At 47.6% G+C, this 17,132-nt stretch overlaps 1 protein-coding gene across 2 annotated transcripts in view; it reads left to right on the top strand.

Annotated features, from left to right (window-relative positions):
• DAAM2 (dishevelled associated activator of morphogenesis 2) overlaps positions 1-17,132 on the top strand; it is a 110,529-nt gene that overhangs the window by 78,144 nt on the left and 15,253 nt on the right. The window contains exons 8-16 of one of the 2 annotated variants that reach the window (XM_045843673.1): positions 67-170; positions 1,229-1,295; positions 2,348-2,465; positions 5,355-5,493; positions 8,215-8,273; positions 8,418-8,602; positions 9,213-9,497; positions 13,867-13,974; positions 16,290-16,316. In XM_045843673.1, coding sequence (XP_045699629.1) covers positions 67-170; positions 1,229-1,295; positions 2,348-2,465; positions 5,355-5,493; positions 8,215-8,273; positions 8,418-8,602; positions 9,213-9,497; positions 13,867-13,974; positions 16,290-16,316 — 1,092 coding nt within the window. The remainder of the gene's footprint in view (positions 1-66; positions 171-1,228; positions 1,296-2,347; positions 2,466-5,354; positions 5,494-8,214; positions 8,274-8,417; positions 8,603-9,212; positions 9,498-13,866; positions 13,975-16,289; positions 16,317-17,132) is intronic. The other variant, XM_045843674.1, reaches the window with a different exon arrangement.

Genomic DNA, 17,132 nt, shown 5'->3' on the forward strand with positions numbered 1-17,132 from the left:
TCACTGGTGACTCTCATGGAAATTGAGACCAGTCAGTGAGTCTAGTCCTTCTTTGCTGATCCCCAGGATAATCTGGAGTTCCGCCTCCATCTACGGTATGAGTTCCTGATGCTGGGGATACAGCCTGTGATTGACAAACTCCGACAGCATGAGAATGCCATCCTGGACAAGTAAGGCCCAAGCCACCCATCCCCACGGCAGACCTATGGGGACAGTACCTTGGTGGGTAATGATTATGACCATCCTGGAGGCTGTCCTTCCCACTAGAGACCATCTGCCATACTCAGCATCAATGCAGAATCAGTTCTGTGTCTGTTGGGGGGGGGTGTAGCTCCCCCACCCCCATGTCCCAGGTCTTACCTGTGTCCCTACTGTCTTCTCCACTGACTTGCTGTTTGATCTTTGATGTTATAGACAGGTGAACCCTGTAGTCCTCAACCATGACAGTACTGCCCCCTAGGGGCATTTGGAAACATGAGGGAGTGTCGTTTGGTTTTCAAACTGCATGGTGGGGATGCTGTGAATATTGGTTGTTAGGAACTGGGAATGTTAAATGCCCTGAGGTGCATTGTTGCTCAACACAAATGCCCTGCTCAGAAGACAAGCCATAAAGGCCCTTGTTGATCTGGGGCACAATGACATTTCCTTGTGTTACCAGTAGCCCCTCTGGTTCTGTTCCATTGAAACAGGCTATTGTATTACACTGGGTCTTAAGCGAGAGAGGATGAATCATTTTGAGGTGGAGCGGGACAGTGGATGGGGTAGAAAGTTAGAGAGATTTATCTTGAGGGCTGCCATGGGGACAGTATGAGAACACTGGGAAGGATATGTAGGACAGTAGTCCATGACTTGGCACTATTTAACCGCCACCCTCCCCGGAGTACATTTGGCAATGGCTGGAGACAATTTTTGATTGTCACAACTCAAGGTGGCGGGTGCTACTGGCATCTAGTGGGTGCAGGTCAGAGATGCCGCTGAACCTCTTTCAACTGACAGATTAGCTTCTCATAACCAGCATAATCCAACCCCAAATGTCAATAGTGCCTGATGTTGAGAAGGCCATGGGTTGGCCTGCAGACAGCTGGCTTCTTTTTGGTTTTGTCAATTCAGAAACTGAGTTTTGAGAGGCCTCAGCTGAATGAAACCTCAGGTTTAGCCGGTGGGGCTTGAATGGGCAAGGATGTCCTGATGCTGATGTCTACACTCTCTATATTCCCACCCTATCTAGGCATTTAGACTTCTTCGAGATGGTCCGGAATGAGGATGACCTGGAGCTAGCCAGGAGGTTTGACATGGTGAGGAGCCTGCCTGGGTGAGGTGACTGCAGTGGGTCCCAGGTGGCCCTACAGCCACTTCTTCAGATCCTGCACTGTGGTGGGTCTAGTGTTGTTTGATTTCTTGGTGGTCCCCCCATGGCTGAGTCCAGCCATGTTTCTGGAAGCCTCACCTGACAGGCCTTACCTGATGGGGTATTTCCCCCCAGGAGGTCACAACCCCCAAACAAAAGAGAGATAGCTTTTTTTTTTACACATGAGTGGCCTTAAATGCCTCTCTGGACTACTTTCCCCTGCCCTCTAGCAATTTCCTGAGACACCTCTCCCCATTACTAACCAGATCATGCTTAGCAAACAAAATCATATTTTCATTTTAGCCTTAGTAACCCAGAAAATACACAACTCTGCTGCTTAGTATGAACTATAAAATCCCTATGCAAATAGAAACCTACTTCTGGGTCAGGCTTCAGTCACCAAATACCATCCTAGTACATTCTCTCAAAATCCCTGCATTCGTAGATATGGAGACTGAGGTTAGAGAGGACAATCAGCTTGCCTGTTATTACACATCTAGAGAGTATGTCTGGGGTCTGAGCCCAGGTTGTGGACCTATGTGCTTCTTGAATCATCTATGTCCCTGCTTCCATCCCTTGGTTTGAATCAGTAGTTCTCAACCAGGGACGATATTGCTGTCCACACTCCCACCTGCCTGGAGACATTTATAATGTCTTGAGACATTTTTAAGTTGTCACAACTAATGTGAGGAGAATGCCACTGGCATCTGATAGATAGAGACCAGGGATGCTACCAAACCTCCTACAATACACAGGACAGCCTCCTACAACAAAAATTATCCAGTTCGAGATGCCATTAGTGCCAAGATTGAGAAATCCTGTTTTATATAGTTAGCACATCTCGCTCCTCCTTTTTAAAGCCTGGGACAGAGGCAGGGGAAGGTAGGTTCTCCAGGTGGTGGGCCATTGCTCAGTGGGTGGAGGCAGGGTCTTCTCTTCCCTATTCTCTTCCTCCGCTTCCTTCTCCCATCCCAGTCACTGCTACCTGCACTCCCCCAGGTCCACATTGACACCAAGAGTGCTTCCCAGATGTTTGAGCTGATCCACAGGAAGCTGAAGCACACAGAGGCCTATCCCTGCCTGCTCTCTGTCTTGCACCACTGCCTGCAGATGCCCTGTGAGTAGCCTGCTCCTGCCACTTCCTCAGCTGCTTGAGCCCTAGTCTGGAGCAGCTTGAGACAAGGCTCTGGGACCTCCTAGGATAGTGAATCTCACCAAGTCTAACTCTACACATGCCCCGGGGAAGCCAGGCCAGCCCCTGCTCTTCCTCCCTCCTTGAGGCCAAGATTTCCATTATCACCTTGGGGAGTTGCTGGGACTTGCCTCTCAGCAATGCCAACATGACAGTCCAACAAGCAGTGTGAAATCAAACAACTCTGGCCATCAGCTCAACAGGGGAGTGATCAGGCCTCTTGGGGAGTTCCAAAAAGAAGTTCTGTGTGTGGGGAGTGGCATAGATGTGGAATGAGTAGCATTTTTTGTGTTGTTGTTTTTTTTAAATATATTTTATTGATTGTGCTATTACAGTTGTTCCATTTTCCCCTCCTCACTCCCCTCCACCCTGCACACCCTCTCCCACCCTCATCCCCCCCTTTAGTTCATGTCCCTGGGTCCTACATATGAGTTCTTCAGCTTCTCCATTTCCTATACTATTCTTACCCTCCCCCTGTCTATTTTCTACCTACCATCTATGTTACTTATTCTCTGTACCTTTTCCCCCTCTCTCTCCTCTTCCCACTCCCCTGTTGATAACCCTCCATGTGATCTCCATTTCCGTGGTTCTGTTCCTGTTCTAGCTGTTTGCTTAGTTTGCTTTGGTTTTTGTTTTAGGTGTGGTTGTTAATAACTGTGAGTTTCCTGTCATTTTACTGTTCATATTTTTTATCTTCTTTTTCTTAGATAAATCCATTTAACATTTCATATAATAAGGGCTTAGTGATGATGAACTCTTTGAATTTGACCTTATCTGAGAAGCACTTAATCTGCCCTTCCATTCTAAATGAAAGCTTTGCTGGATAGTGCAATCTGGTTGTTTTTTAATTAGTTTCTCCATCTAGTCCTTGCTGTCTTCCATCCCAAGACCCGTGTCCTGCTGCTCTCTCTCTCTCTCTTTTTAAAAGATTTTATTTATTTATTTTTAGAGAGAGGGAAAGGAAGGGAAAAAGAGAGGGGAGAGGAACATTGATGTGAGAAACATCAAATGGTTGCCTTTCATATGTGCCCCAACCTGGGACTGAACCTGCAACCCAGCCATGTGCCCTGACAGGCAATCAAAATCAGTGACCCTTCGCCCTGCAGTTTAATGCCCAACCAACTGAGCCATACCAGTCAGAGCATCCCCTGCTTCTCTATACAAATGTCAGTGATTACAGGAGCAGATGCCAAGCTCTTATGGTCCAGGTGACTGCATAAATCATATATAATTACTAATAGCCACCCCAGCATGCAATTTGAAATTGTACCATTTGGTATTTAAGCTCTTTACAAAAGAAATATTTGGAAAATCATGGTTGACCTAGACAGACTCTCTTTAGTGGTGGTGATAGTGACAACAATTACAATTTACTGTGTGCCTACTCTGGCCAGGTGTGATGTGAGGTCCTTTAGCACAATGTCTCTGAACCTCCAAATGACTTAAGGAATGTGCATTATTATCTCGTTTCCAGTGTATGAACTTGAGGCTGAGCGAATCTTTCCATATGAAGGAATTTTTGTTTCTTTGGGGCCAGGGCTTTAGATGAAACATATTCTACTTCTATGAGCTGTGTTCTAGCCTCACCCTGTTTTCCTGGGTGAAAGGTAAATGGAAAAATGATGCCACTTTGTAATGCGTGTGTCCATGGAATGGTGGAAAGAAAATAGACCGTGTGGCAGGGACCAGGAAGCTCTCAGTTCTTCTCCAGAGTCGGTCCAGAAGGTCTTTATGGACGCATGGGAAGCTCCTGGGGAACCTGACTTCTGGTCCCACAAGTCCCTATGCTTGGTGTTCCATGAGCATTGTGTCTAGGTCTCTCTGTCTGCTTCAGAATGGGGCTTTGCAGATGACCTTCAGCCTTGTAGGCCTTAATGATTTGACTTCATGGTCAGGATCATGCTGGTTGACCTCCCTTGGTGGTCAGTAGGGATGAAAGTATGGGGGATCAAGAGCCAATGAAGAGCCCTGGATGGTGTAGCTTAGTGGTTTGAGTGCTGGCCTGCGAACCAAAGGGTTGCTGGTTCGATTCCCAGTCAGGACACATGCCTGGGTTGCAGGCAAGGTCCCCAGTAGGGGGGTGCACAAGAGGCAGTCACACATTGATGTTTCTTTTCTTCTTTTTCCCCCTCCCTTCCCCTCTCTAAAAATAAATAAATGAAATCTCTAGAAAGTCCAGACAGACACTATGATTACAGAGGATGAGAGTGGGGCCCTTTAAGATCAGGCATAACAACAGAATGCCTTTGCCCTCATAGTTCAGGGTGACCTTCACCAAAAAAAAAAAATCTTCCTGGATTCTATTACCCCTTCTTCAACCCAGTCTGACTCCCTGTCTGTGCATACCTGTAATTAGTTTCCATTCCTCTTTCTCTGTAGAACAATAGCATAGATAATCCTACAACCTCTTCTTTTTAAAAAAAAAAATTCCCTAGAGATTTCATTATTCAGCCTGCAATATTTTAGAGCTGATTTACTTTCTTAAAGGTGCTCTTTAAAGATAATATAAAAAGCAGTTTTCATTCCAGGGCATAGGATGCTCAGGTAGCAACAGGGAAGAGAGGCTTCCAGGAAGCATTTCAGGGAGTAGAGAACTATGTCAAGGGGGTTGACACATTCATAGAGGGTCACAGGAAATCAAGAAATGACTGGTTTTGTGAATCTCCATCATCAGCAACTGCACTGCTTCCCCTCTCAGACTGGGAGCTTGCCAAGGGAGGGTAAGGGAACGTCTCACCAGCCTAGATCCAGGCAGTGACTCTAGGGTGAGGCTCCAGGGGGCTCACTAAAGAGATGATGCCTGTTGTCCCTCAGACAAGCGCAATGGTGGCTACCTCCAGCAGTGGCAGCTCCTGGACCGCATCCTCCAGCAGATTGTCCTCCAGGATGAGAGGGGTGTGGACCCTGACATGGCTCCCTTGGAGAACTTCAACGTCAAGAACATCGTCAACATGTGAGCAGTGGTTAGCCCTCACCTGTCTTCCTGCTCCTTCCCATCTCTCTCCTGTTGGGGGTCTCACCAGTGAAAGCTCAGCTCCCTCTCTCACACCAGACACCTCCAAATGGGCCTTGAGCAACATTGTCTAAAACAACTCTTTGAGATAATAGAAATGCTCCATATCTGCACTGACCACATGTGGCTGCACAGCACCTAACCTGTGTCTAGTGTGACTGGAGAACTGAACTTTAAATTGTATTTCCTTTTAATCAAATAGCCATATGGCATAGTTAATGACTACCATGTGGGACAGCACAGATTTGTGGGGTGGTCACTCAGCTCTCAGTGATCCATTGCATAGATTGGATAAAGGAGGAGTTTAAAATCAGCATAGAGGAGGAATCAGCAAACTGTGGTCTGTGAGCTAACTCCCCAGCTTGTATTTGTACGGTCCATGAGCTAAGAGTAGTTTTTACATGTTAAAAGAGTTGTTAAAAACAAACGCAAGAATATGCAACAAAGACTGTACATAGTATATAAAATCTAAAATACTCTGTCCCTTTAGAGAAAGTTTGCTGACCGCTGATATAGAGTTTATAGACCATTTCACCATGAGGCTGTTGGACAAGGGTGTCACAGCCTGAGGTCTGGCTTACCGTCTTTGACTGACCCTGGGTCCAGAGAAACACATAGAACCAAGTTTCAGGTCACATCAGTTAGTATTCAGGCCTTATGTTAACACACTGAGTTTTAATTTTAAACATTTACTTATCTTTCAGTGTAAGTCTGAGCCAATTGCCCTTAAGGAGATAAAGTGGCCCTCAGTCATTCATTGTATTGCATTCCCAAGCCAAGCAGAAAATGATTTTTAAACTGTTCAGCCAGTGTCTTCATTTACACAAATAGGGTTAAAATGGGTTAATGTGGCTAAAATCCTCACTGATATGTTAGGCAAGTATAACTAGTAAAGATCAAAATGTAACTTTTTCTTTATTTTCTACTCTTTGCACTAGTACAGAAGCTTTTCCTCTGTCAGAGGATGAAAACTACTCAGGTGCAATGAAGCTTTTTCTGCTTCTTGGGCAATGGAACTCCTAAGATCACTTTAAGCCTCCAACATAGCCTCCAATCTGTAAAGGAAGGACTAGTCCCAGATGTACATGAATAGTCTAGATGTGACTGAGCCTTAAATATCTCTTCTTTCTGGACTGGGGCCGAAAAGCTGCAGTGGGGAGGGTGTGCGTGTGTGTGTGTTTGAGAGAGAGAGAGAGAGAAAGAGAGAGAGAGAGAGAGAGATGGCCTGTTTTTTCAGTTCTGTTTCTCTTTTAACCCCTTCTACACCCCTTTCCCACTAGCTAACCAGTTTCTGATTCCAACCAGAGGAAGCATGGGGTCAGGAAGGAGAAAGGGAAAAGGTCTTACCTGATCAGGTAACTTAGTAAATAGGCTTCTTGCTCTCTGGTTTTGGCACATGGGTAAAGTCATGAATGTATTTCTGGAGTCTTCAGAAGTTCCTTGCTAGGTACCTCTCATGCAAAGCCCTACTCACTGATCATTCAAGGTGTGTTTTTTTCCTTCTTCTCAGGGCTGGCTAGTACCATCCCTTCTATCAGCTCCTGATTCATTGGCAATATAATACATATATTTGCACTGTTGAAGTGTCCAGTTTTCTCCTAGGTGGACTTCTTAGACAGGGCTTAAAATAGCTTCAGGATAGTTCCTCCACAGTGCTTACATCTGCCTCAAAGAAACCCTCATGCAATCCTCATACCAATAAACTCTAGGAGACCCACAACAGGACCCACCCAGCTCAGCAGTGCTCTCCTGCTTAATGCTTCTTCACTCTCTGGGCCCACAGGCCTCCAAGCCAGACCCTAGTCCACCATGCTTCCTGCTCAATGTCAAGGAACATGGGTCAAAACTCTCTGAGAGACCCAAACAAGACAACTGGACAGTGGTGAGGGAGGTAGCGGTCCCGGGGAAGATGATGGTAGTGGCTTTCTCCAAAGAAGTCTCTGCACAAATTATTCCCCCCTCCACACTCTGTCTCCTCTTTATAGCCTTGGTCTGGTCAAGGAAGTTAAGAGTCATGGATATAACTCTTCCACATTTTCAGATTTACCAAAGAAATGATTATTGGGATTTCACCTCTCTTATACCTTGGTGTCTAGGTGACAGTTTACTTTTAACCCCTGGTACAAGAGTTGGATGTGAATGAGGAGTCCCTATGGTTTAGACATATCCCCTCTTCACTCTCAACACACTTATTCTGTGTTATTGGAATGGGTACTCTCCCTTACTCTTATACATTGGTCTTTGGAATCCTGCACCATGGTAGGGTCAATATTTTGATCTCTGTCAATGCAAAAACCTATTTTTACAAGGGGATTCAAATCATTACAACTAAGGGGAGTCTGAGATTTAGACCTAGTTCTACCAGTAGTTAGTTGTTGTCTCCAGCTCTTGTCTTGGGAGCTTAAGCTGTTTCCCAAAGGAATTAGATTATAAGATACCTACGGGTTCTTTTAGCTTTCACAGTCCATGGAGAGACACATAGGGAGAACTGGGCAGGGATAAGGACCTGGAAAAACATCTGGAGAGTCAAAATCTTGTCCTCCTTGATGTGGCCAGACAGATCGGAAATCAGGGCACCAATGTGGGGAATAGGAAGATGACCTGTCTTCTGGAGGGTTGTGAGCCAATGTTCAACAGGCCCTTCCCTCTACTTCCCACCAGGCTTATCAATGAGAATGAGGTCAAACAGTGGCGAGACCAGGCCGAGAAGTTCCGGAAAGGTGAGGGGCTCTGCCTAAACCCACTGCCCGCTCTACACACTCCTTCCCCTGCTTAGCCCAGGACCCACCTCTGCCTTTGGAGAGGGATACACACAGACTCACATTCTCTCTCTCCATTTCCTTTCCTTTCCCACCCTATCCTAGAACACATGGAGCTGGTGAGCAAGCTGGAAAGGAAAGAGCGAGAATGTGAGACAAAGACATTGGAGAAGGAAGAGATGATGCGAACGCTGAACAAGATGAAGGACAAACTGGCCCGAGAGTCCCAGGAGCTACGCCAGGCTCGTGGACAAGTGGCTGAGCTGGTAGCCCAACTCAGTGAAATCTCAGTATGTGGGCACTCTCCTCTCCTTTTAAATAGATGAGCCGAGACTTTCAGGACAAGGTGGGAAGAACAGTGTGGGGAGGGGCTCAGGATCTCAGGATGAGGGAGAAGAGAGAGGGGCACCTTAGCTCAGCATAGAAGGGACCCCTGAAGCTGTAAGGGCATCTGTCACCTTTGTGTTACTTAGAAAAAATAGTGCTCCTTCCTCTGGGTGATGCTATCCCAGGAAGCACACTTTGGAGGCAGAGTGCAGGGGGGATTTTGGCTCCACCCACCCTCAGCTGGATACCCACATGCAGGTAGTAGCAAATACAACTCTGTGTCTCAGCCTGCTGTTGCATTGTGATGACTATGACTTTGTTCAGTGTCTATATATGAGTATTGGACTTATATGTGTGTCTGTCTGTGGTTGTGTGTGTGTGTGTGTGTGTGTGTGTGTGTGTCTGATGTTTGGGATACAGAAATAGTGTATGTGGGAGGTAACAGCAGTATTGGAGAGTCTAGTGTAGCTGGAGAATAAGAGTAAGAGAATTACTCTTTAGGAGTAATAGTGGGAACCTGAAAAGTATTATTGCTGATGGCTTTGTTTTTTGGATTTTTCTGTCTTCCCACAGACAGGACCTGTATCTTCCCCACCTCCCCCTGGGGGACCTTCTTTGATGACAACCAATGACCTGCCTCCACCTGCACCCCCTTTACCATTTTCCTGCTGCCCCCCACCGCCACCACCCCTTCCACCTGTTGGGCCTCCCACTCCCCCTGGTGCCCCGCCTTGCTTCAGCATGGGCCTGCCCCTTCCTCCAGACCCCTTCCCCAGCAGTGATGTCCCACTCAGGAAGAAGTGTGTCCCCCAACCTTCCCACCCACTGAAGTCCTTCAACTGGGTCAAGCTGAATGAGGTGAGTGATCAGGGATAGGTTGTCAGTGCATCCACTCTCCTACAGCCAAGGGCAGGCAGCCCCATCATTTGCAGATCTCTCCCCTGGGTTCTTTCTTTGGGGGGCATAAACGGAGACACAATGGGTGCAGAAGATATGACAGCTGATACCAGGCTACTTGTTGTTCACTGGGAAGAACATCTACCCTGGGAGGAGAGGGCTGGGCTTGTGCTAATGCTCATGTTGCCAAGCCACCTGCTGATGGAATCTGTGTGTGCTGAGGGTTAATGGAGTAACACAGGTCCAGGAGCATGGGCCTTGCTTTCTAGACAAGATAAGGGCTGGGCTGGAACTCTAAGGATAGGGTCCATTTGAGGAAAAGGGTAGAAGATCTAGACAAATATCTTGGGCCAAAGTCTAGGTATGGTAAAGATCAGGGCAGTTGTACAAAAGACTGAAGTTAGGCATGACAGGTGAGGACACACTTGTAATGAAGAATTTGATGCCAAGATATAGACATTTTGGCATCATCTCAGGTAAAGGAGCTACTTTCCAAGATGGCTCAGCAAGGAGGCCCTTCTGAGCAGGACCCACTAACTACCAATCCCAGGTCCGTGTGTGGAGTTGATTCCTCTGTTGGATTCTCATGAGCATAGAGGAGAGATGCCACTAGGTTGCATCAGACCCCTAGTAAATGAAGGCCAGTTCTAGTCTGGATTAAGCCTGCCTCTGGTGCTGTACTAATATGTTCTATTAAGAGGACAGTGACTCTGTCCTGGAGATAAATACATATTAGGCAACTGAGTTCAACTGGCCTGACTCACACTCACACTTCCATAACAGTCATGTTTGGGCCTGGGAGTAATGGGTGCACTCTGACCTTGTCATATGGGCCTGTTGGACTACCTTTTGGGGAAATCATAACTGTACCATTTTAGTGAACTTACGTGAGCTCAAATGGACATTCAAGTGAGAAGAGGCATGGGGTTGCTAAGTAGGTTGTCAGCTATTTGTTAGATGCCTTCTCCTAATGGTAGACCAGCTAGCCAGTCAGTTTGAAGTCTGCTTTGTACAAAGCTTTTCACTGGGGACTGTGGATAATATGAAAAAGTGAGACATAATGTCTTTCTGTAAGAGCTTTGAATCTGACAAATTAGCAAGAATGTTCAAAGAAACACCTAGATCCTGGGGATGTGTTGAAGGATAACCTCCAACCAAACCAGGTTTGGCTCTAACTGTGTGACCTGGGAAATCACTCATTTAGTCTATACCTCAGTTTTCTTGTTTGTGAGATGATCTCTAAGATTCCTTCTACCTCTGGTTTTATAATATAGGTGGAAAGACGGTGCATGAATACAGCCCATTTATAGTCTCCTGGGCCTCTGATAACATCTTCAACCTAAATTAGTAAAATTATAGAGCCACCTGTTAGCAGCATTTTGAAGCAACACTGTTAAAGTTTGTGACAGCTGCATTGCACAGCTGTGCCCTGTGGATGCTTCTCCATGGCCACAATGCAAGCCAGAAAGGCAAAGAGCATTTGAGCAGCCAGGGGCCTGCCTCTGAAGAACCAGGGGCCATGGGCTATGTGGAAACATTCATTGTTCATGGTCAGAAGTAACATATTTTAAAATTGTGATAAAAAGATATAGTTTTTGTCTGCTATATTTACAATGTATAATTATAATTTTTTTCATTTTTTAAAAGATTTTATTTATTTATTTTAGAGAGAAGGGAGGGAGATAGAGAGAGAGAGAAACATCAATGTGCGTTTGCTGGGGGTCATGGCCTGCAACCCAGGCATGTACCCTGACTGGGAATCGAACCTGTGACACTTTGGTTCACAGCCCGCGCTCAATCCACTGAGCTACACCAGCCAGGGATTATAATTATAATTTTTAAAGTGTCACAAAATGTTGATTAGGAACCTTAACAAACATGACAATCAAGGCAACTAATATTTTTGCAACATTTTTATCACATAGAGCTTAGGATTTTCTCTGGGTCCCACTAATAATAAAGTCTGTGTGAATTCTGCAGGGATCCAGAGAAGGCTAGAGTTTCGTTCCTAAATGGGAAAATACAAGTTTGATGAAATAGGCATTGGGGAGCATTTACAGGAGCTGCAGACATTCCTCAGCAAGGATAGGTGGAGGGGCATCAAGAAATATTTGCGAATCTATTATCCCAGTCCTCAGCTCTTACTTGTATGACTAGTGATTATTTCATCATTTGGGCTTCAGGTTCCTGATCTGTAAAATGGGGGTAATTATGACATCTGTATCAAAGTTTGTTTTAATACATATAAAGTGCTTTTACCTGTGACTGACACATAGAAAGTCTTAATAATAATAATAATAATAATAATAATAATAATAATAATAAAATCATTGTTGGTGGTACTACATGTGTGCTTTAACTGCATTATTTCACTTAATCCATACTTCAACTCAGTAAGTATCATTGAGACTCAGTTTCCCTATGTGACATGGAGTTCCCCTCCATTTGCCAACAGTTCCACGGAGTGACGAGGCCGAGGGAGAACAAGCCACCTTGGTCTTGTTGACCCCAAATTCTGCATGAGGGAAACCTAATGAAGTGTGTTTTTGAGAAGGATTTCCTTGGCATATACAAGAAGTCTTTAGAGGGGCAAAAACTCTAGGAATCTAGACTGGAGGTGGTGAGATCTTGGCCAGAGTGGTATAAAAATTAAATCTGAGAATTAGTGTGCATGGTAGGCACATCAAGATGACTGGGTGAAATTTAGGATGTGGAGAACACTAGGCATGGATGTACCTCTGTCTGGCTCTAGAACTGGCTACACTCCCACCAAGAGTTCTTGTGGTGAGTGGGGGGAAGGGAGAGTGTTTGGGAAGATGTGCGGGAGAGACTGGACACTCTGTTGTTTCTTCCTAGTGTTCAACATCCCACTGTCTCATTCCAGCCCATTTTTTCTCAACCTGGCCTCACCAGCACTAAGGAGCAAGGGGACACTTCACCTTTCTGGGCTTTCGCAGTGCGCCCGCCCACCAACCCAGGCCTAGATTTAAGTGGGGACTGAAATAGAAGTTTCTCTCCCCTGCCTTCTCCAATTCGATTCCTGAACATCTCCCCTCTGCTTGTTTTCACCCTATTCCAGGAGCCTGTCTCCTCTCCCCAGACCCCTTCTCTTATCCTGCCTGTGCTCTTGCGTGTACATGCACACACATGCAGTGGTTGCTTCTGCCATGAAAAGAATGTGTCTGTATTGGGTTTGGCCAGTTGCCTGTATCCCTTGCCGCTCTGAGCTTCCTAGCCAGGCATTCCACAAGAGGGTCCCTGGCCTTAGGAAGGCCACAGGAATGTCCCCACCCCCTGCTCTGGCCTAGCCTCCCCTTTTCCAGAGTTTAAGAAAATAAAAATGAGTGTAAAGTATGTTTCTCTCTCCAAGCCTTGCTAAAGGGGAGATGGAGGGAGGAGGAGGCCATGTTAGGAAGGCTCCCCAGCTGCCCTGCAGTCAGAAGAAGGTGGGGAAAGTCTGTCTGAAAAGACAGCAAAGCTCTAGATGAGGCGAAGATTCTTGGGAGGAGAGGGGTGGAGCGTCTGGGCAGAGGGGCTCTATCTAGCCTCTTGTCCTCTAAGCCATTATGGGGTGTTGCAGGACCACTGGAGTGTTCTTGGCTTGGCTGGTAGCCACTTCTCCTTAGATCCCTGGGGTGGGGGTTAAAGGCAAGTGTTCTATACAGAGGTAGGGCAATGCCTAAGTTGAGAGACCTTGGAATATAAACTCCTGGGCCCATCCCAGTCTTAAAGGATGGGACATCTTCCCTGAGTCTGACCCACAGGAAATTGTGGCAGTCTTGCTGGCCTCATCAGTCACTGGAGAGGCCAGGATGTCCCAGCCTTTGGCATTTGGCCACTTTCTGGGAATCTGGGAAAGTGGGAAGAAGACCTCTGGGAGGAGAAATGACCATCTCAGATACAGGAAATCCCATGTGCACTAAGGATTTGAGGATCCCAAGTATGTGTGGGCATGCTTCCTCCCAGTGGCTAAGCCAACCCCGACCTTCAGGGAGAGTGCCCTGAGAGCACTGGGTTGGTTTTGCGTTTCTGGAAGGAGTTCATTTTTGCCCATCCATCACTCCAGCACACCCACTGATTTCTCTAACACACACATAGGCCTCACATGGAAAGGAGGAGAAGGGGGTTGTCTCTAGACTCTACCCTGGAGCAGAGGATTGAGGAGGGGTGGAGGTCTGAGGGGGAAGAATCAACCCCCTTCTGAAGGCCTAAAAGTCTGGCTGTCATATTGTGTGCAGCTGGGGGACAGATGGGATTAGGGGGGCACTGGCCATCTCCACAGTGAAGGAAGTGAGCCAACCTTGGGCTTTCTCCCTGCCCTAAATCCTAGGAACGTGTCCCTGGCACCGTATGGAATGAAATTGATGACATGCAGGTATTTCGGATTCTGGACCTAGAGGACTTTGAAAAAATGTTTTCAGCCTATCAGAGGCACCAGGTAAGACCCTGCCCCCTCTAGCCTCTTGGATGGATCTTGACTTCACATTTGCCCCTTGAACCCGACCCTCAGTCCCTCCCTCCTTCCCTCCTGAAAGTATGAAATGATTTCATTCTTTGTCAGGTACCATGTGCTTACTGGGAACATAGATATAGATATGAATTAGAGGTGTGCAGTGAGGGGAGACATCCCATTGTATTGAAGTTTGTATTTATGCATTAAGTGATGAAATAGAATTTTGTTTATTTCTCTTTTTCCCTCCTGGACCACTGGAGGTGGAGTCTGAGGGCCTGGCCGGTGTTGACCCTGCTTTTTCTTTGGCCCCAGCACTTAGGGACTATACCTAGAAGGCATTTTAACTTGTCAAACCACTTTCTCTACCATACTCTCATCTCTCAACACCCCCAAGAGTTGAGTATCCGAGGATGTTAATGTATCAAGGAAGGCGGAGTTGCTCCAGGTCATGTTAGGGAATTGAGGCTGGAGACAGCCTGGGTAGGCCAGCTGAGGCCCTGGACTCTGCTCTATAGACGCTGTGTACAGATGGCTGACGAGTAAGTGTCAGTAGAGGGAGTGGGGTTGGTGAAAGAATACGGGGCATTCCCAATCCAGGGATCTCAAACTATGTCATGCACCTGTGGGATTGCCAAAAGTACTGATTCTTGAACCTCATCCCCAAATGAATGGGAGTCAGAAAACGAATCGGGGCCTAGGAATCTGCATTGCAGCTGGCACATCTAGGGGCCTTCCCCCCAAGTTCAAGCATTAGCAGCCAAAAGCCTTAAAGTGTTTGCTTTCTCTCTGGCCTGCCTCCCAGAGGCTGTTTCCACTTGGGGGTATGCTATTCCACGTTTTCTCTGCCGATCCCAGGGTTCCAGCCCTGAGGACTTCCCCATGTGCCAGTGAGTGGGGTCTGTGCCCTCCTGAGTCTTGGGCAGCAGCTACAGGTACTGACTGGGCTCCCACTTCCTTCTGACAAGTCCAGACCTGAGGCTGACCCTTCCTGAGGGCAGTGGGGCTGAGGGCAGGTGTTACTGCTGCTAGGGGACTAGCCAATGGAGTGAGGTGGGGAAAGGGCTCTGGCCCTGTTTTGGGATTCTAGAAAAACCAGATGGTTGTTCATATAATTTAAATGTGGGTGCTCAAGGCATCTGATTCCAGGAAACATTTTCAGCCCCTGCCCGTGTCAAGCAGGTGCAGGCACAGACAGTCATAGAGGGAGTCCTTCTGAGCACGTGGTGCTCCTGCACGTTGGTGCTCTGGAGGGGGTGCCAGGGATGGAGGGAGTGAGTGCAAGGGGTGTATTGCGCATGGCCAATCACATGCCTCCATCTAGTTCGAGCATTTTCCTCAGGGCCAGTGTTCTGGTCTGGCGCACCCATTCTCCAGGATCCTGAGGTAGGCTGGGATGAGAGCCAGTGGGGAAAGAGAGGCTCTGGGGTTGAGGACAAGCTGGATCTGGGACCTCCCCCTTTGGTGAGTGGAGAAGAGTTATGATGGAAAGCCCCTGTCCCACCTCGCCTCTCTGAGCCCAGTTAGTCCAGTACCCTGTCCAGCAACACTCACCCAGGCTACTGTCACTCAGAGGTTGCCCAGACTCTGGGGCTGAATTCACATCAACAGAGCTGGAGAGAGATCTTGGAGGCCATGCAGCCTTGGTCACCCCCTCTTGCTGCCTGGGGCCTAGATTGTGGGATGGAGGAAGGTTCTTCCAGCTGTGGGCCTTCTCTCTCTGTTCAATGGAGGACCTGACTCAGTGATTTCAGCCACATCAGGGTCAGGAAGGGAGAACCAGGTGAGAGCTCTGTCTCCTCGGCAGCCCCCCTTAGAGATTCAAAGGCAGGCAAGGACTAGGGGCCCAGGGGCAAAATTCCAGAATATGGTGCTTTCCTTTGCCTCAGTGTCTCCTCCCCCGTTGAGAAAGTTGAACTCATGGGGTGGAGAAGTACCCTCTGCCCTCTGGGCAGATTCCCAGCAGAGGAGAGGGAGACCTGGGATGGGGCACTGGGGGCCTGGTCTGCCCTGACTGGGGAGTGGTGGGCGGTCCCCCTGTGCCCAGGGTATGTGGGAGACGCTGTCTGTCCTCCGCTTTGTTTGGCTTGTGAGTGCATGTCTGCTAGAAGCAGCTCCTGTTGGGCACTGCTTATAGGTCTCCATCTCCAGCCATGGGGTCTCACTGGGGTGAGCATGCCTTTAGGCATGAGGAGAGTAGAAGATAGGGGTCCCTACATCTCTTCTCCTATTCCTGCCCTGTACCTCTTGGCTAACATTGTGCATGTTTAATTCTCTGTTGGCTGTGGCTGCTGCCTGCGTAGGAGCTGATAACTAATACTTCCCAACAGGTGAGTCACTCATGGGGCTCTGGACACTCCAACTTTTATCTACTATCCTGGGCTGCTGCCCTGTACTGGGCCCAAAAGAATGGGTCTGTCCATTCTACCTTCACCATATTACCCATCTATACAGGGAGGCACCAGGGGCAGGGGTCAATTCCCAAAGAGAAGGCAGAAGTATAGGAGGTGGGTAGTGCTCACAGACCCTGGCCAGCAGTGGAGGTGAATGTGTACTGGAGTAAGGAGAAAGCTTCCAGGTCTATTGTTGTACACAAGGGAGGGGTCCAACACCAGGCTGGCCAGTAAGACTGCACAGGCTGGACACAGTTCCCGAAGGTAAGGATATGAGTAGCAGCCCTGCAGTTGTACAACATGGAGCATGTACTTGGAGGAAGCTCCCAGAGCAAGAGCTGGCCACTGTCTACCTCACCAGGGGCCCCAGAGAAGGCAGGGGGTATCTTTGATTTATTGGGAATATGCCCACTGAAATCTCAGAGGAGAGAATTCTACATAGAATTCTGCCTCAGTTTCTCCACCCCTGAACATGTAGTTGCCCTCTACCTAGGGCACATTGGGCTGTGCCTGAAGTCTCCTGGAGTCCAAGAACTATGGACTTGTGGGGACTTAGAACCAGCTTCTTACAAGTTTGGGGAGACTGTTTGGGTGGGATGGTGGGAGAGGGAGTTGATTCCCCGGGAATGTGTAGATATCACATTGCCTAGAGCCATAGGGATCAGTAAATCCCCTCCATCAAAATAGCTCCTTCTCTAGTTTGCCCAGAGAAGGCAATCTCTAAAAAGGGGGGGGCTCCTCATCCTAGGGGGG

This window comes from Phyllostomus hastatus, unplaced genomic scaffold, assembly GCF_019186645.2.
Source record: "Phyllostomus hastatus isolate PE091 unplaced genomic scaffold, TTU_PhHast_1.1 phas_contig_40, whole genome shotgun sequence".
NCBI classification, from domain to species: domain Eukaryota; kingdom Metazoa; phylum Chordata; class Mammalia; order Chiroptera; family Phyllostomidae; genus Phyllostomus; species Phyllostomus hastatus.